Source organism: Opisthocomus hoazin, chromosome 2 (assembly GCF_030867145.1).
Source record: "Opisthocomus hoazin isolate bOpiHoa1 chromosome 2, bOpiHoa1.hap1, whole genome shotgun sequence".
NCBI lineage: Eukaryota > Metazoa > Chordata > Aves > Opisthocomiformes > Opisthocomidae > Opisthocomus > Opisthocomus hoazin.
The window spans coordinates 21,954,816-21,981,118 of record NC_134415.1 but is presented as its reverse complement, the minus strand read 5'-3'; the positions used below and the strand labels follow the sequence as shown (position 1 = coordinate 21,981,118).

Genomic DNA, 26,303 nt, shown 5'->3' with positions numbered 1-26,303 from the left:
GAGTCCCAGCTGACCATGTCATTGTCCTGACCAACAAGAGACAAGAGAGTACTTTTCAGAAAGTAGTTTTCATAGAGACTGAGTATATTCATCAGAAAAGATAATACCTTCTAACGTTGAGACTCTGGCCTGCTGTGTATTTTGTGCATCTTATTGTTTACCCCATGGTAGTGGGTTAAAATTAATATTTTTCTCCTCTCAAAATGAAACTCTTTCCAAGAGTCATTGTAAACAGAGAACAGAACTTTCAAACTTTTTTTTTTTTCTGTGAATTCTTATTAGGAAGCTGAAGTGTGCACCCAGGAAAGCTTTAAAAGTAGCTTGAAATATCAGTGTATAGCAGAAAAATGCAACATCAAAGCAATTTCAATCACTGAGCTGTTAGGTCTGGTTTTAGTAGCTATACTTTTGAAGAGGTGGTCAACTAAGCTGCAGAATCTGCCAGAGATACCCGTTCAAATTGAGAATGGGATGTACGTAGTAAGGAAGATGTGAAAGAGGATAGGAGAGTTAACACTGTCCAGCTCTGGGAATGGAGCTGCAGCTAAAGCTTTTTTCCAGACTCTCTAATGACAAGAAATTCTGCTGAACAATCTAGGTTACATTTTCGGCTGGCTAAACTGGAAATGTCCTACAAAGGACCGAACCAAAATAAATGAACCTGAAGTTTTAACTAAACACAATTTCTGATACTTAGGATCAGCAATTAGGCATTTGGTGAATGCCACAAAAAAACATTGGTTCTGTGTGGCTCAAACATAGAATATTTAATATAAAAATGATACAATGACGTGTTAGGAGATGACCCCGATCTACATAGTTGTGTAAACTAGCCTTTTATTTTTTTGTCCACCATCTCTAGCAGTTGGAAGGGTGGTGGCATCGCTGTTGGGAGCAGCAGCTCCCAGCTCCGTGGTAGGTTGAGGATCACTGTTTGGGAGTCACAACTGCAAAATACAGCACAATCACTCTGCATCGGCATTGTTTGTTTTATGCTTGTGATATAGGTGCAGCAAAAAGGTAGCAATGTTGGGAATGAGTATGGCTGCTCAGGGGTATGTGCGTTGCAGCTCCCTTTTCCTGGTTGTGCCCACTGTTGTCCAAACTGTTGACTTTGGAAAGGTTAAAACAGCAATGTAAGAAGGTTCGATTTCAGCAAGTGTTAGGAGAAGTTACGTCAGCCAAATGTTAGTCAGACACTCCCCAGCCTGCACTGCGAATGGGTTTTGTACTTGAAACACTGAACTACATCCATGTGAGATAATCTAAGGCAACGTGTTGCAAAGGGACACCCGTGCTGAAACCGCTCTTCAGAGATACTCTGTCTGCAGCACAGTGATGAGGAGCCTAACGAAGGACAGTGCCTGCATCTTCTTCTTAGGGATGTCATATCTTCTTATGCTACGTTACAGTACCAGTATAGCTATGCTTTTGATTGACTTTATCACAAAAATGACTGCATTTGCTGTTGTCCTTAGGCTCTAGCTTCTGAATCGTAAGACCAAGGCTGTAATTCTCATTGATTCCGGAGATAAATCAGAGAGACAGCACAAGGACCCACATTTCTCATTAAAACAAGCAAAGGTGATATTTAAAGCCTACAATAACGTTGAGAGATCTGCACTATGATTTTGAATATTTCTTATCAGCAGTATTGAGCATTGCAAAAAGAATGAAGACATGGTTCTAAAGCCGTGCTCTTTCGGGTGTATGATACAGCCAGAAGCTTTGATGTTGTTCTTTAGTAGGTTTTCCTTACTAGGGAATGGTAAGAAAAATGTAGGAAAATGTACCAAAGTTGTTAGCAGTGTTTTACCAAGAATTCCAGTCCACCTGAGTCCTGAATTTGATCCACTCTGGCAGTTTCTGTGTTCCCAAGATACAGGGGGAAAGGCACAATGGTTTTTTTTTCATCCTCTTTCTGTAATCAGCAAAAAGTCAGCCAAACATTTCTAGTCTCGTCCAGGAAACATCCCTGATAAGTACAACATTTAAGCACTTAATGAGCAGGACTAATGCACATGGCTAAGTTTAAGGATATTTTGAAGTGCTGTGCTTTGAATCTGAGCTGTAGAGTAGATGATTAAAGGCAAACAGCAAACATTTATGAATTTCTGGACTCATATATATATAAACTATGTAATCTGCAGGCTTGGATTCACTTGTGGGACGTTATTAACTTCCATCTTCTTTTGGTTTGGTTTGTCCAAAGCAATGCTGCATCTTGTCTGCTTTTTTTCAACCCAGCACACCAGACACCATGAGCTAAAGCCAAACTGCAGTATGATGTGAAAGTTGGAGATGGGATCCCTTGGGTGAAGTCCCATGCTTACACACCTGTGTATGGTGTGGCCAGCAAACAAAATGTTTATGTCACGTGAGCTAATGCAGAGCAAGGAGTGTGTGTTCAGAGCTGTTCTTTATGTCACACGCGAGTTACCTGTCTAAACTCTTGTGCATGTAGACGTAGGTATTCTACAATAAGGAAGTAAAAAATGTGGAAGGAGGCTTAAAAACCAAGGGTGAATGGGCAAAGAGATGATGATTGAGAACTGTTAGTGCAGTTTAGGGAACACTGTGAAAATTTATCACAAACATTTACAAAAGATAGGATCTAAATTATATCAAGTGGATGTGTGTTGTTTCTTTGCTTATGCCTTCATCTGCATTATCAGTTTAGATCAGAAATGGTTCAAGGTGCCAAGCACACTTTTAGTTTACTGCTGTTGTCAGTGCTGACTTCTTCACCAAGTGCTTAACTTTTTGGGTTTTTTGCTGAAACACACCAAAATGGGGCAATTGCCTGAGAATCTCGGTTGCTGTTCTCAAGTAAAGTTCATTTCTAGCTCTCCATCATGGAGATAGGCTTGAAAATTTGACCTTTGAAGTGATAAGTATCAGAAGAAAATAAAAAGAACCTGATACATATTTCAATAATGTAATTATATTTCATTGTCTTATGAGAGTTTGAGGCAATTCAAAGAGGTATATGTAGGTGTTTGAGATTGCTAGCACTGGTTTCCATATCTTAACAGTTCTAATTTGTTTTTAGGTAATTTGGGAAAGATGCTTCTGAGACAAAGTAGCTGGTAGGAGATAAGAGCAGGCATAAGGAGCCTGAAATTTGCCCAGCAGCCATCAGTAGTTGACAGAATTTACTTTGTCTCTTCATTGCTATGGCTAAATTTTAAATGAAACGGCATCACTGAAGTATCTCTGTTCTTATATAAAATAGATTATAATTCCATATGTATTTGGTGATGTGTGGAGATTTGTGTGTTTATTGCTTATTACTGCATTTTTATTCTATTCCCTTTTTCTTGTTTCTCATTTTGAGACTCTTGTCTCATTTTCTTTAGGTTTGGGAGATTTTGTTTGTCAGCTTTTCCTTTTTCAGATTTGTAGCATTTGTTTCTTTCATTTCTTGACGCAAATGCTGCAGTCGCTTGAAGTGTGGCTTCAAGTAGTCCTTTGTGTGACTAAAAGAAATTAACTAAATAGCACTGTTTAATTAATTTCAGGACCGCCTCTTTTTCGTCATGGAATATGTAAATGGAGGAGACCTAATGTTTCAAATCCAACGTTCACGCAAATTTGACGAACCTCGATCCCGCTTTTACGCAGCAGAGGTCACATCAGCACTCATGTTTCTTCACCAACATGGCGTCATCTACAGGTACTTTTTTTTTGTCAAAAATAAAGTATTCTTAAGGCTTGGGGCTGATTTTGGCTGAATCCTCTGTCTCTTAGCAACCAGATTTAGATTAGTTGTTTGTTCCAATTTGCTTACATAGAACTTTTTTTGGCTGTTTATCACTGAGAATGTTAACATTTGAATAGCCTCTGCAGCAGTCGCCAGCTGTGTGTGCCAGTTTTGTGTTATAGTCCAAATAAAGCGGTTTTGAAAAAGCTTGGCACAGTGCGACCCAGAGGTGACCTCTCTGCACAGCAGCGCAATCTCTTCACTTTCCTCACTGTGCCATGGGTTTCCTCTCAGTTTCTAACTCCCTGCCCCTTCCTGAGTTTGTTTGTCCTGGCTGTCTCCACTCCGATACAATCAGGGTGGTCGTTCGCAACGCTTTACTTATGCCCCTTCCTCTTGACTGTCTGGGTGAAGGCTTGCTCACCAGCAGGAAGGGGCTCTTTGCAGACAAGTTTGATTTGCTTGCAAGTGGCCCACCTCTGTTTGAACCTCCGCCCCCCAAAAGCTGTAATTGTCAACACCCATGCACACACACCAAAAAAGTGCAGATTGTTGTGCTGTGTCGAAGCATGTATTTAGGTATAGGCTTTTATTATTAAAAGTGAGGAATCACTTTGAAAATTTTCACCCTGATGTCAATGTATTTATCAAGTTCTTTATCTTGTCATTTCACCCTTCCTCTTTTTTTTTGTCTTTAGCAGCCTGTCATTGCTTGCAATAAATTTGGGCTTTCATAAGCAGAGTGCTTTACAGGTTTTGTGATACAAGTCTATCCTGTCTACTAAAAATTCTGAGTTCTGTGGATCTAATGGAGTTTTGATATTCTCTTGATATTCTCACTCTCAGGTTATCAATTTTCATTTGGGGTAGTTATCTCAGGGGCAGGCAGTTTCATTTTTCTTGAGCAGAAACATCAAGATGAGGATGTGGAATTTGTCACATTACTGGATTCATATTAAGGCTGCTCTCAAGAGTATTAGAAATTGAAAGAAGTGAATTTTAAATGTTTAGTAACCAGGACTGAATGCTGACTTCCATCAGAGACCATTAGCTTTCCCATCAACTGGGATTCGAAGAGAAACTTCTCAGAGGAGGAGTCTCCTTTCCAGAGACATCGCAAACAGCAGGACATTGCATCTTCTGAGGAAAAGAAATTTCTCTGAAACTGGTCTTTCAGTCAAAAATCTGGTTTTCTTTCGAAAACTTTTTTGCTAGCTGCAGCTCTTAATTTCCATCTTTTATTAACACTGGTGTGATGTTTGCATATTGGATTGGACTTTCAGCCTTACCACTTTGCATAGGTTTGTTTTCAAGTGCTGAAGATCCAAAACATTTGTTACTTTTGCTGCCCATATCACATTTCATATTGTCTGCATTTACTTCCAAAGCTATGTGTTCATACAGTTAAACGGTAGAACATGGCAACTTCAGAATTTGTAAGTATCCGTCATAAGGAAAACAGATAACATTGGTACTTTAAAAAGTGAAGGATTTTGAGGATTTCTTTCCATAAGAAGTCTTGAGCTGATTTCCTCTTCCTGAAAACTGGAGTTTAGACACTTTGTAATTAGCAGTCAGTTTAGTGATTTCTGTGAACCAGCAAGAAAGAACAGGTAAAATTACCTTCCCCCTTCTTTATATGAGGGTGCATTCATTCTTCCCCCCCTGCTCCCATCCTTTGACACTCATCCTCTTCTCTTTCCTCTCTTTACTCCCTCTTTTCCCTTGTCTTATGTGTACATTCTGCTGTGTGTTGGCTCCTGGCTGCATTGAATCACTTCATGTGCCTATGTTGTTTCTGTGACATTTTATCATCAAAATGCTTCGATCCCAATAGAAATGTCATTCTGATGAGACAAGTCTTTGTAATTTACACTTTGCAAGATAACTCTCAACTTCTGATTCAGAGATTATGCTGATACATCTTTGGCATGCTACAGTAAAACACTGAAATTGTAAATGCCATGTTATATTGGGTGTATTGTCAGAAGAGGCAAAAGATGAGAAATAACATGAGTTGTAGGATGAAAGCAGAATCTAAAAGCAACAAGAACAACGTTAGGAACAGATTTAGTTGTATTCTGCTTTCACACAGTCTTTTGGATCTGTGAGAAGATCTCGTTTTCCCAAGCGGGATACTAGGAGCTTCAACAATTCATAAAATGTATATCCCAGTTACTCTGCAAAATACAAGTAGAACGAAGAAGTTAGAGATTGTCTTAAAATAATGAATCGTAAGAAAATGTCACAATTCATTCATAGTGTGCCAGGCCCTGGGAGAATGCGTTTGTTGATTTCAAGCAGATGTTAGAATAGTTGTCTCGCACAGAACAGTTTCAGCCTGATTATTCCGTACCTCACTGCATCATTTATTACAGTGTTAAAAATGCACTGGGATCAAGTCACTCCTTTACATCTCCGAAGCTCTTATTAGTTGGCAAACAAGGAAAGGAAAGGGGGGAAAAAAAAGAAAAAAAGGAAACCTGTGCTCCTGAATAACTACCAGTCATAACTACCTGACATGCCTTCAGATATTTTAATAAAGAGTACTTGTCTTCTGTGTAATTATATTTCTAGAAAAAACATTGCGGTGTGAAATTAATGGTTATTCTCCAAAGTGGGAAATGCTGCTTGTGTGGGCAATACTTCAAGGAAAGTGGGGAATATATAAATAAACTAAGATGTTTTATGGAAATGCAGGTTTCAAAATAGCTGCTATACCTTCTGATCTTTTTTCAGCCATGTATGTGGAAGTATTTGTTTGGAGCTAAACACAGTTATATTTTTGGAAGTAAATAACTAGCTTTAGCTCATGCTTTGGCTTGTTGGTTAGATTTTTAGAAAGTGCTGTGATGATACTAAATGATCATCTTTTATAATAACTAGTTTATCCTCATTTCCCCTGAAGTTGAAAGAGAAAGCTAGCTCCCTGTATGGCAATAGATATTATTCTGTAAGCTCACAGCTTTGCAACTGGCCCAACAGTTGTTCCCAGACTTGTCCAATTATCTGTGTGCTCACTGGAATTACGTACCTTCCTTTTGTTTATCAAGTTAATTTGGAAATGAAGATGAACCTCACAACTTTTATACATAAAGATGCTGCTGTTACTAACTGCAGAGTGTATGACAGATAAACTTTAGGCTAATTTTCAGTGTGGCATTTTTAGGGGTATAATGTTACTGTTGTTGTGTCAAAAACACTTCAACAACTTAACAAAAATATTTGCATTAGCCCTGCCACCTTCCCTCTCTTCTGGCATTCAGCTATTCAGGCACATGTCAAGCTGGGGCCTGATAATACAAGTACAGTCAATCAGACACTAGAGAAGTTTCAGTCGCAGTTTCTGGCGGTCGTCGTTGTTTGTGTTATGCAATTGCACCACTTTGAAAAAATGTATCCAAGGTTCAGGAATTAAGGGCTAGACTATGAATCTCATTTTGCCTGTGAGCTGAACTGGACTTCAAACTCGGTGATGAAAGTTTGTGGGCTGTGTTCACTGTCACCTGTCTCTGGCTGGAGTCTGGTATATTTAAAGTCAGCTATCATCACCTTAATATATATTCTGATATAGGGAAGATGCAACAAACCGGGTGTTAAGGAACTGCCAGTTCCATACTCCCCTCTTGTACTGACTTTCAACATTCCTGTGCGCTTTCTGCAGATACATGTAAATATTACCTGTTCTTGTTTCACCTGCAGTCGTTGGGCTGAGGACAGGAGTACCTGGATGGGTGTCTCTGGCTCTCGTGGTAGGAGTTCAAGTGAGGTGACACAAGTGGCCCACTCTGGCCTGAAATACGTACAAAGAACTGTTGTTTCCCCAGGCAGGGACGTCAGCACTAGAATGGGGTAGCACTTCATTACCATAAACGCCAGTGTCCCCAGTTCATATTTGGTTTAGGGAATGACTGTGTGAGCTACAAACTTTGTTTCAGTGAAGACCTGAACGGTCAGCAGTTGCATGTTGCATGGTCTCTGGCATGCTCCAAGACCATCCAAGTGATTAAATGGGGTGCTCTCTCTGAAACACCGAAGAAGGAAACTGAATGTACACAATTTCAGTTCACCTGAGAGGATGAAAAGTATCTTAACTGGGAAATTAGTGGCAGCTGCTTTGGGTTAACTTATTCTTTTGGTTTTGCATGTAAGGTCTGTGAGATGTTGCCTTCAAATCGTACAGCACCTGGTCACAGGGGAGTCCTCATTCAGAGCTATGAATTATCATGGTCCTCAGCAATATGAAGTAATAATCCAGCCTGTAACTTACTGCAGCTTTCTGAGGCTCTGTGCACTATGTAATTAGTATGTTGGTCGTGATGAAGGATGTGTTAACACTGAACGCGAATATAAATATGCTGATGCCAATCCTTGTATACCTCCGGGCTCTTTCCATACACAAATACCCTGAGAACTTGTCTGAACACCAACTGAATTTTTCCTTGGATGATCAGTTTTCCTGGCATTCCCATTTATCAGGGCAACATACACCAGTGTTTCAGAAAGAGCTGCCTAAAATTAAAAGCACTTTCATTAGTGTGTTTTTATGTGAAAGAAGAATATTTAGAAAGTCTGACTTCACTGGTGGTTGTATGATTCAGTACAACCTTGGCAGAGTAACGAGGAGTTATATTTACACTGATGAAAATGTTGCATGGTCAGTGGTTAACATGTTAAAAGTCATCATTCTCCCAAGTTACCGTACTGTGTTATTTCTGAGTGGCAGCAGCCAAATAAAATTCCCCTCCCTCCTGTTTTTTTGGCTTTTTAAAATACAAAACTAGACATGGTGCATTTTGATTTAAATTTGGTTTTAAGTGTGTAAAGATCATGTTATTGCAACTCTAAAGAGTTAAAGGTTAAATTGCTGCTTGAGCTATGGTCCATGAAGGAGGGTGAGAAGGACCTCATACTCTCACATAGCATATTCAGACATAGGCACGGGAATATCGTGAATTCAAGCCCTTACCCACATAAACTGCCTGGTGCAGGAGTCTGCTACGGAGAGGTTAGTTTGCTTCTGGCGTAAGTGGGCAGCAAACTATTTCCCTCACGTTCAGTAAAAGCAGGGAGCAAGGAGTGAATTGTGCTGCAGCGTGTCCCTGTGTCGCAGCGTGTCCAGGGACTGCTGCCCAAGCTGCGCCACCCGACCGGTGCTCCTGGACGGATTTGTGCCCCAGGCTGCATCCACGCTCTGCTCTGCCTGGTCCACTTTCTGAAACAGAGAGTGAGCTCCAACGGGATTTGAGTCGGTGGCCTCCTGCCCTCCTTGCACTTTTTCGAGCTGGATCTAGGCAGTGATGAGATGCATAAATAAGCAGGATGTCTTCCCCTCAGGAAAAGGCAGTGGGCCGGGGTGGAGAGCAGCGGGGCTGAGGGAGATGAGAAGCAGGAAGAAGGGTTGGTTCCCAGGCTTCTGGCATTCGGACCGAGGGAGTCCACCCTGCCATCTGCCCAGCTTATGTATTGTGCTAAAGGCTGCTGTCATATAGGAGAGCCTTTGACAAGGTTTCCAGCTGTGGAAGGATGAGTAAAGGCTGTGGGAATAGGATATGAACCATGCGGTCCTGCCAACAGTAGAATGCTTTCTGAATTTCTCCTGGGTTTGGAACATAAGAAAGTCCTGAGCTGGCTCTTGCGTGGGAGTTGGGCATGTGGAGGAGCGGTGCGGGGCAGTTAGTATTTGGAAGGATAGAGCAACACCATTGACCTCATTTGGGGAATGACCAGGTACTTCCAGGGGGAGTTCCCAGTAGCAAGGTCAGCATTGGTTTTTTGCTTCATGTTCATTTGGTGCAAGATTTTCTTGTTTAATGACCATTTGTATAGTGCTATATTGTGTAAATAAAGCTATGACCTTTGCTTTCTGATAACAGTATAGGAGTGAGTTAATGTTAAATGAGAGAGGGCAGGCAGTGGGAATCTGCCAGGGTTAATGCCAAGTTTACATTCCTGTGAGGGCAGCCGTGTTCCGGTACGCTCAGTAGAAAGGGCGACAGCACTTCTCAACAGATAATAGCAGCAAAATGTTACAGAGCGTATTTGTATTTATTTCTAGGTGAATGTCAGTGATTTTAGATGATTGATGTTTGTGCTTTTATTTTATAACAGGAAGAAATGTGTGTTATCTTTCTGCATTTGATAAGAAGATTTTAACTGAGAGAAACATACACAAAATAATAATCCACCAGAGCTGCAGCACATGTATAACTGAAACGTACTGACACAAGATAATCCCTTGTAGTTTTGCTACAACACTAAGACACAGCTTTGTTTCTACAGAAACATGTACACCAGTTCCAAACAAAATTATATTCTTCAAACAGTTTTCTAACAGAAGAAAGAAAATGCTTTTTGTTTCATAGTGCATTAAAACTCTGAAGTTGGTTCCTAAATAGAATTCTGCTGCTAACAGGCAAAAGTTAGGACTGAATTTTGTTGTGCTCTTCAGTCATGTTTGTCTTCAAACAATGGAAAATATTTCTGTAACCCAGTTGCAGTGGTGTTGAAACTATGTCATGTTAAGGGTGAGGCTTTGCCTTTTTGCATGCTATTGAATGCATCTGCCAAAGTTTCGTAGTAATAGAGAGGTGCACAGCAAATGTGGTTCTGAGGCAGTAAGCATTCCACAAAGAGTTTGTTGTGCTCTTGACATGCAACAGAGAAGTTGGAGAGTAATGCAAAACGTTAGATGAAAACATGTAAGGAACTCTATTTAGTGTTTCTTAAGTAATGATATTCAAAGTACTAGAAAACCTTAAAACAAAATTTGGATGATACGCTTTGGTTGAGACACTTGTGTACAACTTTTTCCGTCTTCTGGGCAGAACCTTGCTACTTTTGGCTCAAGGTTTGCATTTATTCACCTTGTCCTCTCTTCCCCCCCACTATTATCCACCTCCTCATTATAAAAGGGCTTATCACTCAGACACTGCTCAGGCAAACATTTCTGCCTACAAATCACTGTGCTCATAGGCTGATTTTGATTCGGTGAGACTCTTCATATGCATGAAGCGTGCAGCTTCCTGGATTATTTGGGACCTTGGTTTGACTTTTCAGATTGACAGTTTGTTTATTTTAAAATAGAAAATCATCACATTTGAGAGCGCACTGTTACTAAAAACCATATGTTATTTTGCTTACCACTGCAAAAGTCTGTAGAAAATGAGAATTTAGCCAATCTAAAAGCTGACATAACTGAGTCATCACTGAAACTTTAAAAATGTCTGTATAGCTTACAATTTGTACTTATATGTAAGAAAACAGAAATAGTATTGTTCACCAGGAGGTTAACTGAAGTGGCCTAATGAACTAGAACAGAGAAGATACAGCCAGTAAGAGCCCCAGCGTTTTGGAGAGTGCATCAAAGTCTCTACTGCTACCAGAATAAACAGTGCTAGGATTACATCAGAAGGACCTTGGACAGACTAGGTGCAGTCTAACCAGGGGAATCAGAAGGTGGAACAAAATAGATCAGGTGGCCATGACCATGCTGAAAAGGAGCGGAAAAGTGAGGGGTAACAAGGCCAGAGTGGTAACAAGTCACTTAGTTTACCTTCTTGTGTCAGAAGTAATGCCTGCCCCTCTCTTCAGCTGACAGTGTTTCCCAGAGTCTGAACAAGCAGCTTCCCAGAGCAGCAGACAGTGGCAGAAATACATTGTCTTCATCATCTCAGCAGCACTGAATACATGTAGAGGAGGCAGATGTGGAGCTGGGCTAAGCAGGAATGGCAGTGATGCCAAGGCCAGCTTTTACTGAGATGAAAGTTTGTGTGGTTTCTGCACTGTGGTACACCCTGGGATGGATGGCACCAGGGAAAGACACTCTCCTGCTACCACTGGATTGAATTTTGACCCCCAAGACCGCTTATGTTGGGAGTGTAGTGTTTTGAATTCAGAAAAATTCCTACGGTAACATCCAGCTTATGAGGAAAAGCCCAGGCAACACTTCTTCTACCAATGTACACACCAGATGGGTCTTCACTTCTTGCCTCCTGTTTCTAGAATTTGTTTCCAGTAGTCAGTCTTGCAAAACAGCAGTGAGAGAGACAAAAATAGAGGAGAGGCCAGAAATAATGTCAATACTTACATAGGTATACTTTTTCCTCCAGACTTTAATTTCCTTATGCTGATGTATGGAAGTCCCAGAAAATACCGTTCTTCAAAGCGTGTCAAATGCAAATAGTACATTCAGTTGTGTGGAATTTTTAATGTAGATTTGACAGTGGCAGTTGTAAAAGTATTCTTCACAAGGTATTCCAGTCTTAGGGCATGTGATTGCCCCTTTAAAGGGAGGGAAGGGTGGGGTGGCTTCAACAGTAGATAGCCAGTATAGCAGCTGGCATGGGTGCACCTTGGTAAGAAACTGAGTAATACAGAAGCAGTGCCTGAAAAAAAATAACCAAAGAAAGCTCAGTCACTAATAACGTGTGTTCAAAATGTGGAATATTAAGGATAAAATTAAGTATAAATTAAAATAAACATTTTAACACTTCACCATGTATTTACTTGATTTATTACAGGGCTTCCAAGGGAAAGCCTATAGTCTATTAACACCCATTTTAAAAAATGCCTAAATATATTCTAACAAACACAAATAATGAGTCAGATGGAATTGCTATGGTCAGTTAAGTGGGTAATGGATATTTAAAAGCATAAATCTGAAACAACTCTAAAGGAGTACTTGTAGAACAAAAATAATATGCACTTAAGAAACAGCCTGAGTACATATTTGCTTAGCCTTAACCACCAATAAGAGGACAGCAAGCGTTTATGGTGCTGTATACTGAGGGCATAGAAAGGCATACCAGCTGTGTGCCAGTTCACTTGTTGATAGTCTGTAATAGGTCCAAAGGGGCTATAACCATTATAAAGACGTCCTGAATCTCATTTATATGAAAGTCTCTAAATACCCGATAGCATAAAAGGATCCTCAGATTGCGAACGGGGGAAGCAGACAGCAGGTCAGCAGCGTACGCCTTGCCGTGAGGCTGAAGGCACTCCTTTGCAAGCTGAGGGAAGCTGTCTCTGCCAAAACTCTCCGAGCTGGTTTCCACAGACCTGGAGAGTGGAGGTGAGAGAAACCCTTTGGACAGCAGTTGGGTTTAGGCAGGTTCTGTTTTCAGCCTTTGAAAATTCACAAAAGAAAAAGGAGGCGATCTTTTGTCAGCCTCCACAGGATCATAGCGAATGGTACACTTGCACACACAGTAGGACAAAGGTTCTGGTTTTCTGTGGATGAGCCAAGAGGAAAAAGATTTAGCTATGATTTTTTAAAGCATCTGCAGATTGGGTAGAAGTTGTTCTGTCCATGAGCAGAAGGGTCAAAAGAAATTTTGAAACAGTATCCTGGAAATCTCTGTTTAGTAGTAACAACAAAACATCAACTGCTATTAATGAGCTATAGCTTGTAAAGCCAGAGATAATTCATTTTGTTTTAAAAGTGTTTTGATAGTTTTTCTCAGAGATTCATTTGTTCATGCATTTTTATTTGGAATTCAGAATGTGATAATATAATAAAAATATGTTGCACATGTGATTACAACATGACATGGGTGTGTAGAGGCTACTATCTGGTGTAGAACAGACTGTTTCTTTAAAAATCATGATTTTAATTTGCAGTAAAAGCTCTTCCTGACACCAGAGGAGCAAAGCAATTTTACGATGGAATTAAATGGTACTCAGTGTGCTCCGTTTAAGGCTGTCAGAAAGATGCAAAGAGAGTTGATTCAACATCATAATTTAATGAAGCTTTATGTAAAATAGTTCTTCTGTAAGTTGTATAATTAGGTTTCTCGCTAGTCTTTGGCCTCGTAACTATCTGGGAATTTTATAGGATAATTTCTGATCTTGTCAGGACATAGAGTCTGGTTAGCAGGTCTCTGAAGAGAGGCCTAATGGCTGGGCACATAGAAATACAAAGATAATTCCTCAGGCTCAAAATATTTTTTTTGTAATGTTGACAAAATTGTTCAAGAACAGCCCACTTTGGTCAACAGTTTACATTATATTCCTACTGAAGTCAGTATTTACATGCAATGACTACCCAGTAAGTACCAAATGCTAGAGATGAAAATCATATTTTAGCCTCCCAGCTCTTGTATTCAGAATTGCCTCTCTCTTTTCTTTTGCGTGGGACTATTAGGCTCTTCCCTGTAGCCTATACAGCTGAAGGTAAAACTCTTGGTGTTGGCAAAAGTGAATACACTGTGAATTTCATAAGTCATGCCATGTTTTATTTCATGTGAGTAACCCAGGAGTCATCTTCCCATACCATTCGGATTAATTGAAAATAGTGGGGTGCTTTGTATAAGTAGATTTTAGGTGGTGATAGTATGCGTTGGCACTACAGCCGCAGTGGCACTCCTGAGCATGTGTTTTCTACAGGAGACGGGGGAAGGCTGCAGGAGCCGCATTTGAAACCACACTGGAGCCAAAACTTCCTGCACAAGAAAAATCTCTTTAGGAATGTTTGTGCAGCTTTCGGGCAGAGGTTGGGTGGGAAAGTGATTGATTTTGCTACACAATGGTAATTTTAAAAGAGTATGTTGTGAAATATAGCTGTCAGTATTAACATGTATAACCCTTTTTCATTACGTATCGAAGCAAGGTTTGGAGCTGGAACCATCAGTGCAAAGCACGAGCTTCTGTGACCTCTGTCTGGAAGCAGCATTAGCGGTTTATTTTATCTATAGATCAACACAGAAGGGCGAGCAACTCCGATTTTTTTCAGGCATCTTCTTGATACTTTACAGACAAATAATAAAAATTCTTCTTAATTTTGCCAGAATCCCTCCACTGCAGTAGTCTTCCATCAAACAGACTAGAAAATTGTTAACTATACGGAATTTTGAAACAGACAAATCTATCTGTATAACAGAATGCTTTTAGAAGATAAAAAACCTGAATAGACTTAACTCACTGTTTTTACAAGACTTTCTGCAGCAGTCTGTTAAACCGCTGTTGACTGCTGCGGTTCTGAGCCTTGACAAATACAGCAGGGTTAGAAAAGGTTTTAAATTAAGAGCCTACATACCCTTCCCAAGTTCAGACCACGTGACTGTGTAAAAAGATGTTTAGGCATGTGAACTATGCTACTGAAATCAGAATAGAAGCAGAAATTATTCAAATTTTCCATCTTGTGATTCCATATAAGTAAACATTTTGTTGGAAGCAACATTCTTGCTGAGTTACATCATTTCGTTTATGCTATATAATTTATTTAGTCCATTCTGCGTAGTGTTACATACACCACTCTGTGGAAAGGCTTTCCATAAAAAGACCCAAGAGGTGGAACTGAGACCAAAGTGAGGTTGGAAAAAAACAGTGTCTGTACAAAAGTTCACTGCAGAGTTGGTGTTTTTCTGACTAAGAAAGCATTTTTCTCCATGGAAACATGATATGGAGCTTTAACAGGAGTCTGCTTACTGCTAGGAGCTGTATTTGTTCCCTGCTAAGGACACCCTTGGGAGCACAGGGAAGAGAAGTCTGATAAATTTATTTCTTTTATAAAAAGAAACACTGTGTGTAAAAACCTTCAGCAACCCTTCTCCTTTACACTTTCTGGGCGTCATAAAGCTGCAGAGGGCCCTGGCTAATACAGAAGATGCACTGGAATTGTCTGCTTATGCTGGTGCATTAATGGCTTGCTCAGGATATGCTCCCAATCACCTGTGTTGGGCCATTTTGTTGTATGCCCCGTGTTGTGGTTGCCAGACTAAAATAATTTTTCTAAACATCTTCTTTAAAAGTCTACAGAGTGTACAGAGTTTACTCAAAGGAATGAAAGAAAAGGACGACTAATTCAAGTTATAAAATAGGTTCCCAGCATTGTCACGTTTTCATTTTTAGCCTGAATCTAAGGGTGGTTCTGTCTGTTCCTGATACAAGCACAAAATAAGCATTATTGAGGATGTAAAAGTTTGTGCTACCTTTTAGAAACAGATTGTAATATTTTAAGGGCTCTTCATCTTCACTGTGTGTTCTCGTCTTTGACTGTATTGAAGATCTGGTCCCTTGGCTGAAAAATAGGGATTTATGTGAGTGTCATTAGTTTTCTTTTGATAAACAACCTCAACTGAATTCTAAAGAGAAGCTTTACTAAAGTTTTGGAGCTAGAAAAGGGGTGGAGGGCAAGGGAGAACAGGACTTAAGGTGAGCTTTGGAGGCCACCTGCTAGCAATGAGTAGCCTCTACTGTGTCCATGGAATGTGGAAAGAGGGGCAGGCCACTTGGGAAGAGTACAGAAACGTGGTGAGAGCATGCAGGGATGCGACGAGGAAGGCCAAGGCTCACCTGGAATTGAAGCTGGCAAGGGATGTCAAAAACAACAAGAAGGGCTTCTTCAACTACATCAGCAGCAAAAGGAAGGCTAGGGACAACGTGGGGCCGCTGCTGAATGAGGCGGGTGTCCTGGTGACGGAGGATGCGGAGAAGGCAGAGCTACTGAATGCCTTCTTTGCTTCAGTCTTCAGTGCTAAGACTGGCCCTCAGGAATCCCAGGCCCCGGAGGTAAAAGAAGAAGCCTACAAAGAGGACGACTTTCCCTTGGTTGAGGAGGACTGTGTGAGGGATCGCTTAAGCGATCTGGACGTCCACAAATCCATGGGCCCCGATGGAATGCACCCACGAGTGCTGAGGGAGCTGGCGGATGTCATTGCTGAGCCACTCTCCATCATCTTTGAGAGGTCCTGGAGGACAGGAGAGGTGCCCGAGGACTGGAGAAAGGCCAATGTCACTCCAATCTTCAAAAAGGGCAAGAAGGAGGACCCAGGGAACTACAGGCCGGTCAGCCTCACCTCCATCCCGGGAAAGGTGATGGAGCAGCTTATCCTGGAGGCCATCATGAAGCAAGTGGAAGAAAAGAAGGTTATCAGGAGTAGTCAGCATGGATTCACCAAAGGGAAATCATGCCTGACCAATCTGATAGCTTTCTACAATGACATGACTGGCTGGGTAGACGAAGGGAGAGCCGTGGATGTTGTCTACCTTGACTTCAGCAAGGCTTTCGACACAGTCTCCCATGATATCCTCCTAGGGAAGCTGAGGAAGTGTGGGCTGGATGAGTGGTCGGTGAAGTGGATAGAGAACTGGCTGAATGGCAGAACTCAGAGGGTTGTCATCAGCGGCGCTGAGTCTAGTTGGAGGCTGGTGACAAGTGGTGTCCCCCAGGGGTCAGTACTGGGCCCAGTCTTGTTTAACTTCTTCATCAACGACCTGGATGAAGAGTTAGAATGTACCCTCAGCAAGTTTGCTGATGACACCAAACTGGGAGGTGTGGTAGATACACCAGAAGGCTCTGCTGCCATTCAGCGTGACCTGGATAGGCTGGAAAGCTGGGCAGAGAGGAACCTGATGAGGTTCAACAAGGGCAAGTGCAGGGTCCTGCACCTGGGGAGGAACAACCTCATGCATCAGTACAGGCTTGGGGTGGACCTGCTGGAGAGCAGCTCTGCGGAGAGGGACCTGAGTGTCCTGGTGGACGACAGGTTAACCATGAGCCAGCAGTGTGCCCTGGCTGCCAAGAAAGCCAATGGGATCCTGGGGTGCATCAAGAAGAGTGTGGCTAGCAGGAGGAGGGAGGTTCTCCTTCCCCTCTACACTGCCCTAGTGAGGCCTCATCTGGAGTACTGTGTCCAGTTCTGGGCTCCCCAGTTCAAGAAAGATGAAGAGCTACTGGAGAGAGTCCAGCGGAGGGCTACGAGGATGGTGAGGGGACTGGAGCATCTCCCCTACGAGGAGAGGTTGAGGGAACTGAGCTTGTTCAGCCTGAAGAAGAGAAGGCTGCTAGGGGACCTTATAAATGCCTACAAATATCTGAAGGGTGGGTGTCAGGAGGATGGGGCCAAGCTCTTTTCAGTGGTGCCCAGTGACAGGACAAGGGGCAATGGGCACAAACTGAAGCACAGGAAGTTCCGTCTGAACATGAGGAGGAACTTCTTCCCTCTGAGGGTGACGGAGCGCTGGAACAGGCTGCCCAGGGAGGTTGTGGAGTCTCCTTCTCTGGAGATATTCAAGACCCGCCTGGACGGGGTCCTGTGCAGCCTGCTGTAGGTGACCCTGCTTCGGCAGGGGGGCTGGACTAGATGACCCACAGAGGTCCCTTCCAACCCCTACTATTCTGTGATTCTGTGATTCTGTGTGTGCATCTGTGTTCAGCAGGTAGGTGATAAGGTTATGTGATGAGTCGGCTGTCAGCCTTATCACAGTGTTCAGGCAGGCTGGCCTTCTCCTTTATGTAACGGAATGGGACCAAAGCACAGGGTTTTCTTAGTAGCTGCTGGGAGAACATGACGTGCTTTTCCCTTATTCACTGAGTCAACAACACTCTTGGAACTGGTCATTTCCGAGGGAGGTGTTGACATTTGTATTATCTGGCATTCATGGAAAAAAAAAAGGCTTTTTCTCTGGAAGAAGAATAGGGTCAGAGCACAGGACAGGCATGCTACATACCTTAAAATAGTCTGCTTTTAGTGTGACAGAAGGATCGCAGTGTACAGGATTGGATCAAATTAACCTGTGCTATTGTAGCTTTGACTTTTGTTTAACGGTCATTTAAAACTTACACTTGATCTTATTAGGCAGCATGATGGAAACAATAGGCTTCCAACTGAGGGAAGTTTTTGGCCCAGTATTATGATTTTGAATGAAAACTCATCTCCCCTGTTGGTCTTATATCATACTAATATAATACTGGTATTGTTACGTACCGTGAGGTTCATTGACATTTAGGCTAGGGGAAGGGTAAGGCTAACAAGTTAAATGACATTGAAAACAACTATGTAAATCATAAATTCACACTGACCTGGTTTATGCATCTATGGTTTAAGGAAGATATTTGGAGATGTGGGATGAGATCCAGGACTAAACATCTGAAAGAGAGAGACTGAAGTAGTCAAATTTAGTTGATTAAAGATACTCTGATCCTGTTTTTCTCTGGTGTCTTGACCTTACTAAAGTTCACTTAGTGTGTAATGGAAAAAACAACTGGTTTGATAGCAAAATACAGGAAATGCCTTCAATCATGGCTGATTACAGTAGCAGCTTTTCTTCTCAGTTTTATTTTTTTTAGAATGCTCTTTCTGTGTGCCCGAAACAATGTAGAACAATAATGCTTTGGAGCCCTTTATTTGGTGTATCCAAGTACAGCAATTAAACGTCTGGCTTTTTGATGGATATGCATGTTGGGAGTTTTTCCAGTCAGGAGAATGCCATGTGACATAAGTGAGAAAAATTTAGAATTATTACAGGGCATAACTTCAGAGCCTATCAAGCTGTGTGTGTTTTTATGTGGCAATTCCACCATGAGTAACAAGACAAATGAGTGCAGGTCTTTTTAAAAAAGCTACCTTTGTTTGGCTTTCCCCTACAAAAATGGGAGTTTTACAACTAATGTGAATGAAACCTCTAGCTGGAAGACAGGAAGCCAGGAAGCAGCTTATACTGAATGTGCACAAAGGCTCAGATTCATCTCACCTAACTTTAGGAATGCAACTGAAGCTTCCAAGCCAGGATCCTGCTTGTCCTGGAGTGCATTTACAGTCGGTGGAGAAAGGTAGGCGTCTTTAGGGAGCTGTGCAGCCCACATATTCCATGAATCATATGCTTAGAGGTGGAGATGGCCATGAAGAGAGCCTGGAGCAAACCGTGGTACCTCAATCAAACCCTAATGTCTGGTGGGATAAATCTGGGTCAGAACCCTGGAAAATACCAGAAAGAAAATTGCTATAAAAAGAGCGAAATGTTTAGAGCTCTAGTTACTTTCATGTTTAAGGTAATTTTTAAAAAAGGATGGAATTGTGGCTTATTACATTATAGCCTTTTATTCTGCCTTTCCTATTATCTGTGTAAGGCAGTAATATATCCTTATTGTGTGTTATTAAGAGTTACAAGGCTTCAGTGCTGAGATAGCTGAATGAGAACTACTACAAAAATGCAAGATACTACCTGGATAGACATGCATTTGTTGGCTCCCTGTTTTTCTATTCTGTGCAAGAAAGCTTCACTCAAAAATAGGAAAGAGAAGAAAGAATTCCAGTCTTTTTTGTTAGCCACAGGAACTATATGCCTGAAACCCAAGTACTCTTTTCTTTGTGTTTGCATAATTTGTATTCCATTGCTGTTCAAATGACAGTGACTTTGTCATCCTACCTACTAAGGTCACTGAGGAAAAAAAAAAGCATTGCTTTTGGTTTCCAAAGAAATACTTTTTAACAGATCCAAACTTAATTAGTGTGTCTGCTGAAAAACTTGCTTTCTAAGGTTCTGGTAACATTTTTTCAGAACTGATTTTTCAAAACTTGATCCGACAAGCTTTTCTAGCTCCATGCCATCCTTTCACTGTCTTTCATCAAGTGGTTTTATCAAATAACAGTTTAGTATTGTTTAGTTCAAAAGGATTATAGACATACATAGTAGGCACTTTTAGTTTGCACTCCACCTAACCTATTGTTATAATATGCAATCTTATTTTTATGTTATTTGAGATATAAAAATAAGAGCATGAAGCATTGAACCTCACAGTAGCATACCACAGCTTGAGTCAGTCCTTGGCTAAACCCAGGGACCTCTATTGTCTTTAGTGGGATCACCGAGGTGTCAGTGAGGACAGGGTTTATCACATTACGTATTTAGCAATAACTTAACACGTGGGTTTTGTGGCAGAGGCTGAAACAGTAAATATCATTAGTGATAGTACAGATTTCACCCTTTCACTCCCAGCCTGAATACGTGGAGCCAGTTAGGAATTTTTCAGCTCAAGTCTTCAACAAAAAAAGGTTAGAAAATGGTGTTTTTAACCAAAGTGGAAACAGTGAGAAAGAAGGAAGAAAATCCCCGAGACAACTGCTAGTACCCTTAAAGTCAGGGCACTCACGGGTGTGATGGGGGACTAGGACGAGCAGGCAGCTCAGGCCCAGTTCCAAGCCAGTCACTGTGCTGAGCCCCGGGCCATCGGCTGTTCGCACACTACTTGCACAAAAACCTTTGAACAGTCTGTGTTTTCACCCAGCGTGAAACACAAATGGTTTGTAAAATCTCAAGAAGCCTTACAAGATGGGAAGATCATTTGCTATCTGGTTTAGCTGCGAGTTTCTGAGGCAGATTGTTTGGCCTACACAATAGGCCTAACATGCAGCCAGCTCCATTAGTGACAGTTCTTACCTGGGACAAAAACTGCCTCCTGCCATGGGAAGGCAGAGCTGCAACTGGGATCCAGCATGAGATTTGTCTGAATTAGGGCTTTGTCAGTAGGCTAAGTGGAGAGGCACAGTGGTAGCGCTACGTCCCATTCTTGCCTCAGGCTCATGGAAGAATTGTTGCATTCCCAGGTAGGGGTCATGGGAGGATGAGGTTTATAAAGCAGCATGATGTGAGTGTAAAAGGCAACTCTTTCTTGAAAAAGAAATAGAGACCGCTCCCCTCTGTGCTTAGCCAATTTCTGAGAATGTTGTACATAATGCGTATTTAAACTTCTACATATTTCACTTATGTTCACCAGTAAAAATGTGGAAATAATAAGAAAGGAAAAGTCACACAAAGGAAGGCTGTTAAGTACAATATATTTATTTATCTGCACATTATTTTAAGGAAACTCGGCATAATAAGATAAGCAGATCAGGCACTGTAATGTCCTAAGCTGCTACCGACAATTGTAATAAAGTTATGGTCAAAGCCATTAAAAAGCCATATATAGAAATTATTTTATAGAAAATGTTTTTATGCTACCAGAAAAGTTGTTGGTTTCCTTAAGCTACTGGAAAGGAAAATTAAGCCTTTGTTCAATACATCATTAAGACATCAGTAAATACTTAATGCCATGTGATGAACTGCCTCTTCTGTCTCCGGACCTTGCTGACCTGCAAATTTTCTCAATGACAAACTTTGCTGGAGCAGGGGATGTTATACATCGTGCGAGCCATACTTCTGCCTCGTAGTGATTGGGGTTTACAGAGCTGCGGATAGCAGTCGTGTGTTTGTCTCCCTCTGATGTCCTTGGCGGGTAGATAGCAAAGTGCCTTTCGCTGCATCCCTCCTCCCGTCTCTGCCACCCCCTTAGTCCACAAGATATTTGTGCAGATGGCAGGGTGATGGACATTGTGTTATATAAGGAAAGTAAATGTGTGTGGTTTTAAAAGTAAACATGCCTGAGCGAGAGTGTCACTATGGTCACATTGAAAGTTGGCGTTTCACTTTAATGCTTACCCTGTTATCTGAACTATCACAGTTTTCTTTGAAGAAAAGTAGCTATGGTATCGGACTTAATTGGAAACCGAGTCTGTGCTCTTCATTCATCTGCCACTAACCATTATGCATACTGATACACATCAATATGAGGTAGATTCCCTTTATTCCAAACTTAGCACTGCTGAAAAGTCACAGTTTTCAGATCTGCACAGCAGATTTTTTTGTATGTTGCTGAGTATGGCTTGGCTATAGTTGTTGCAATAGAGAATATCCTTATTCTTTAATAATATCAAGTAATGTAACAGTGACAAAGAAAATGCATATCCTAAATCTAGTAATTACTTAATGAATCAACATAATAGCAAAGCAGAGAAATTCCAAGACTTTCAGATAAACACAGGCAAAACTTCCTGAGATCTCCAACAGCAATAAAAGCAGCAGAACCATCTTTTTCTCACTGTTAGTCTCACTGGGGTTTCTCCCTACTTCCTCCCTGCTAACAAAAACTGCCCTGCTGTCATGAATCCACTCATAAGCATGAACATCCCAGGGGGTGTCCTGTTTCTTACTCCACAGATAAGGGAAGTCACATCAACCGGTAGAACCTGACATTCAATTATGCTGCTATTAGTGCATGTTTATGCTCAGTAACATCAGAGAGTATGGGATCCTTCTTTCCCATACAGCTTCTCAAGTGCGAAAAAATGAGATTATTAGTTTGTGTTTTCTTAGAAGTTAAGGTTTGGATTTTCCCATTTCTCTTTGATCTGTTGGGGGAGGAAAAAAAGCCATGCTGATTTGTTGTGACTAAAATACTTGAAGCAATAAAAGAAGCCACTAGTCCTAGTAGATCTGTCCCATAGAATCATTAAGGTTGGAAAAGACCTCTAACATCATCAAGTCCAACCGTCAACACAATGCTGCCATGACTACTAAACTATGTCTCGAAGTGGCACGTCTACACATTTTTTAAACACCTCCAGGGATGGTGACTCCACCAGTTCCCTGGGCAGCCTGTTCCAATGCCTGACCAATCTTTCAGTAAAGAAATCTTTCCTAATATCCAGTCTAAACCTCCACCGGCACAACTTGAGGCCATTTCCTCTCATCCTATCACTAGTTACTTGGGAGAAGAGACCAACACCCACCTCACTACAACCTCCTTTCAGGTAGTTGTAGAGAGCAAGAAGGTCTCCCCTCAGCCTCCTCTTCTGCAGACTAAACAGCCCCAGCTCCCTCAGCTGCTTCTCATAAGAGTTGTTCTCCAGACCCTTCACCAGCTTCATTGCCCTTCTATGGACACGCTCCAGCAACTCCATGTCTTTCTTGTAGTGAGGGGCCCAAAACTGAACACAGTACTTGAGGTGCAGCCTCACCAGTGCTGAGCACAGGGGCACGATCACCTCCCTGCTCCTGCTGGCCACACTATTCCTGATACAAGCCAGGATGCCGTTGGCCTTATCCATGAGTTAGTTCATGACAGTTGATGTCTGGAAGCTGAGATTAAGTTGGTGAAAGCTAATCACTGAAGAAGCTAACATCAGAACATAAAAACTGTTGAAATTTCTTTTGGTTTTCTGACCAGCTCCATATATAACTCCATCTTGCTTCAATCAGAATCTAGTACATTAGGTAGCTGGATATTTTGAGAACACCAGTGTGTTTGAAGAACTGAGACAAAGGTTTTAGTGAATGTACCAGTCTTCCAAAAAGTACAGTTTCAGAGAGTAAGGTACAAATGATCCAAGTTCTGTGACATTTACTGCTTGTGATTGAAATTTATATTGAAAATGAAACATTAACTAAAATTATAGTAAAGAGTAAATTTGTTCTGGGCACAGGAGAGACCTGTTGTTGCAGGTGAGCATCTTTTTGTCTCAAAAGCAGTCTGGATACCACTAAGTTAAAAAATAATTCTAGGAAAGTAGAACTCTTACCTTAATCAAAGAAAAAAAGAATTCATTTTACTTGTTGAAATTGTTAATTGATATAATGAGCATATTTCTTTCAGTTATGAATTTCAACAACTGTATTAACTAGAGAACTCTTCTGATGGTTCTCCATGTTGTTGGGAAAGTTTCCCTTTTACCTTCTGCGGTTTCTCCTGTCTATTTAAAGCCCGCAGAGAGGATGTGATTTTCCTATGCAGGGGAACAATGGCAATGATTTCAAATACACTACTGAAAGTGTTTACTGCAGTTGAAAGTCACAAAAAAAAAAAGAAGGAGGATCCTGCTTCTTTGATGGTTGTTCAGTAGCTGCATATTTTAGATTTGTGTTGCTTTCAGATCTTTCGTCTTTGATGTCCTATAGATGTTTAGTAAGGTACAGTCCTTCACTGAACTTTCACTCTGTAAAGAAACATTCTTGTTTGTTATTGTAGATAATTATTATTTGTAGATAATGATTATTCTTATTCTTCATTCTGACCTATATTCTGAAATGTATATCCTTTCTAGTTATGTCGCTCATTCAGCAGCTAGTGTAGAAGCAGATGCTGCAGAGACACTTCATTGTAAAGTGATTGCTTAAAACCACCGTGTGATATGTTTCTTAGCTACTTGATCTTGTTCTTCAAATATGGATTTATTTAGTCACTAATGTTTACCATGTTCAAAGGCTACTGTTAGTAATGTTTGGCAGACTTTCTGATCTTACTGGTCAAAACCCATCTTGACTGTTTAATTGCCTTACTTTCAACATGAAAATTATCTGTTATCTAAATGACATGTGTGACATAAGGCCACGCACACAAGGCGGTTATCTCATTGTCTCCTGTGAGGTCCTTGTCCACTGAGCATTTGTGGGAAGCTGAGGCAGGCAGTGTCTCAGGGCACTGGCGCGAGTAGGAAGGAATGAGCATTCGTGAAGCTTTCTCACAGGTTACCTGCAGTCAGCCTGCTCTTCTGTTCTGACTTGCACAAACCTTGCTGTCATAATCCCAATTCTTTCTTGAGATCCTGCCAATCATTCCAGCTTCTGAGGTGATTGCAATGCTGGCAGTTATCCAGAAATAGAAACCAAGGCTTAAATTTCTGTTTAATGCTTTCTGAGAAAGGAAAAAAAAATATTTAAAAAAAACCCAAACATTTTATGTAATAGAGTGCTCAAGTCAACTGAACTGACTGTACAAAGTATCTTGGCAAAGAAACAAAGGAGAGAAGTAGCTTAATGTAGCATTACTGCATTCAACCATTCTGGGCATTTTCCTGGCTTAACTGGTTAGGTTGTTTGCAGTTGCATGTAATTACTCAGGTTGTAGGAACTCATTTTGTCAGACACAGATGACTTTCTTAGTTCCTACAAAGAGAAAGCAAAATGAGAAAAAGAAGAATTTAATAGACCTTTGTCATTGAGCTATTTGACACTGTATTATTTGTTATGTTCTGATTTAGAGGTAGGCAGCTGGCACTAATGCCAAGAACCAAATAAAAGACAGAATGGATCAGAATGGATCGCTCTGTACAGACAATTAATTTAATTCCAGAGATTGCTAGCTGTTTACTTTTTGAGATGTAGGAGAGCTGGCAGTTTCTTAGAACAGTTCTAGGGAGACAGGTCTTAAACTAAAACTTAAAGGTTTTTTTTTCAGTGAGACTGCTGATCTGGAAAGACAAGCTTCCTTGACAACTCTTTTTCTTTACTTTTTCATTTGTTTCCTCATCTCTGTCTGTTTTAGTTTAGGTTTTCTTCTGTGGGGTGTTTAATAGCACGTTACCTATTCTCTTACATGTATTTAGTTAACGAAGATTTCTTTTTCCAAAGTTGCATAATTAGGGGAGTTTTGTGGGTTTTTTTGTTTAGGGTTTTTTTTTGTTTTTTTTTAATCCATCAACAGTAAATTGCAGAATGGTTTTGAATGGTTTTCAGTGCAAGCACTTCTATCGACTATGACAATCTTGCGGGCTAGCTATGAATTTGGCACTTTGGCAGACTCCCAGCTTACCTTTTCACCTCCCATCTGTACTTTAATGGGAGTCATGCTGCCATTGGTTTAGCCTCTTCCAAATTTCTTTTGAAACTTTGGTGCACTTCGTGATAATAAGAATCTACTGGTATTAAATTCCATTATTGCGTGAGTAATTGAGCTGATGTCCTCAGTGCCTCCAATAGAGTTTTGAAGAGGTTTATAAGCTTCACTGCTTTGCTTTGTCTTGATGGCAGGATCCCAGATGTTTTTCTTCTGTCAAGTAGGATTATAGTTTGGTAAATGGTAAGCAAGTAAAATTGACTTGCGCTTTTACAGGTAGGCTTAAAATTTCACTGGCAGATCTTTACAGGTAGTCAGAGTTCAATATTTAGACTCGTCCTGTTTTTGTCTTTTCTCAGTTTGTTCATTCTCTTTTTCCACTGTCAAGTGAAATTTTTATTGCTAATTTCTGTGTCTTGTACAAATCTTTAAGGAAATAAAGACAAT

General features: G+C 40.9%; 1 protein-coding gene across 2 annotated transcripts in view; it reads left to right on the top strand.

Annotated features, from left to right (window-relative positions):
• The window catches only part of PRKCE (protein kinase C epsilon), a 309,016-nt gene that overhangs the window by 249,520 nt on the left and 33,193 nt on the right, over window positions 1-26,303 (top strand). For both annotated transcript variants that reach the window (XM_075412859.1, XM_075412860.1), the window contains exon 11: window positions 3,522-3,676. In XM_075412859.1, the coding sequence (XP_075268974.1) occupies window positions 3,522-3,676 (155 nt within the window). The remainder of the gene's footprint in view (window positions 1-3,521; window positions 3,677-26,303) is intronic.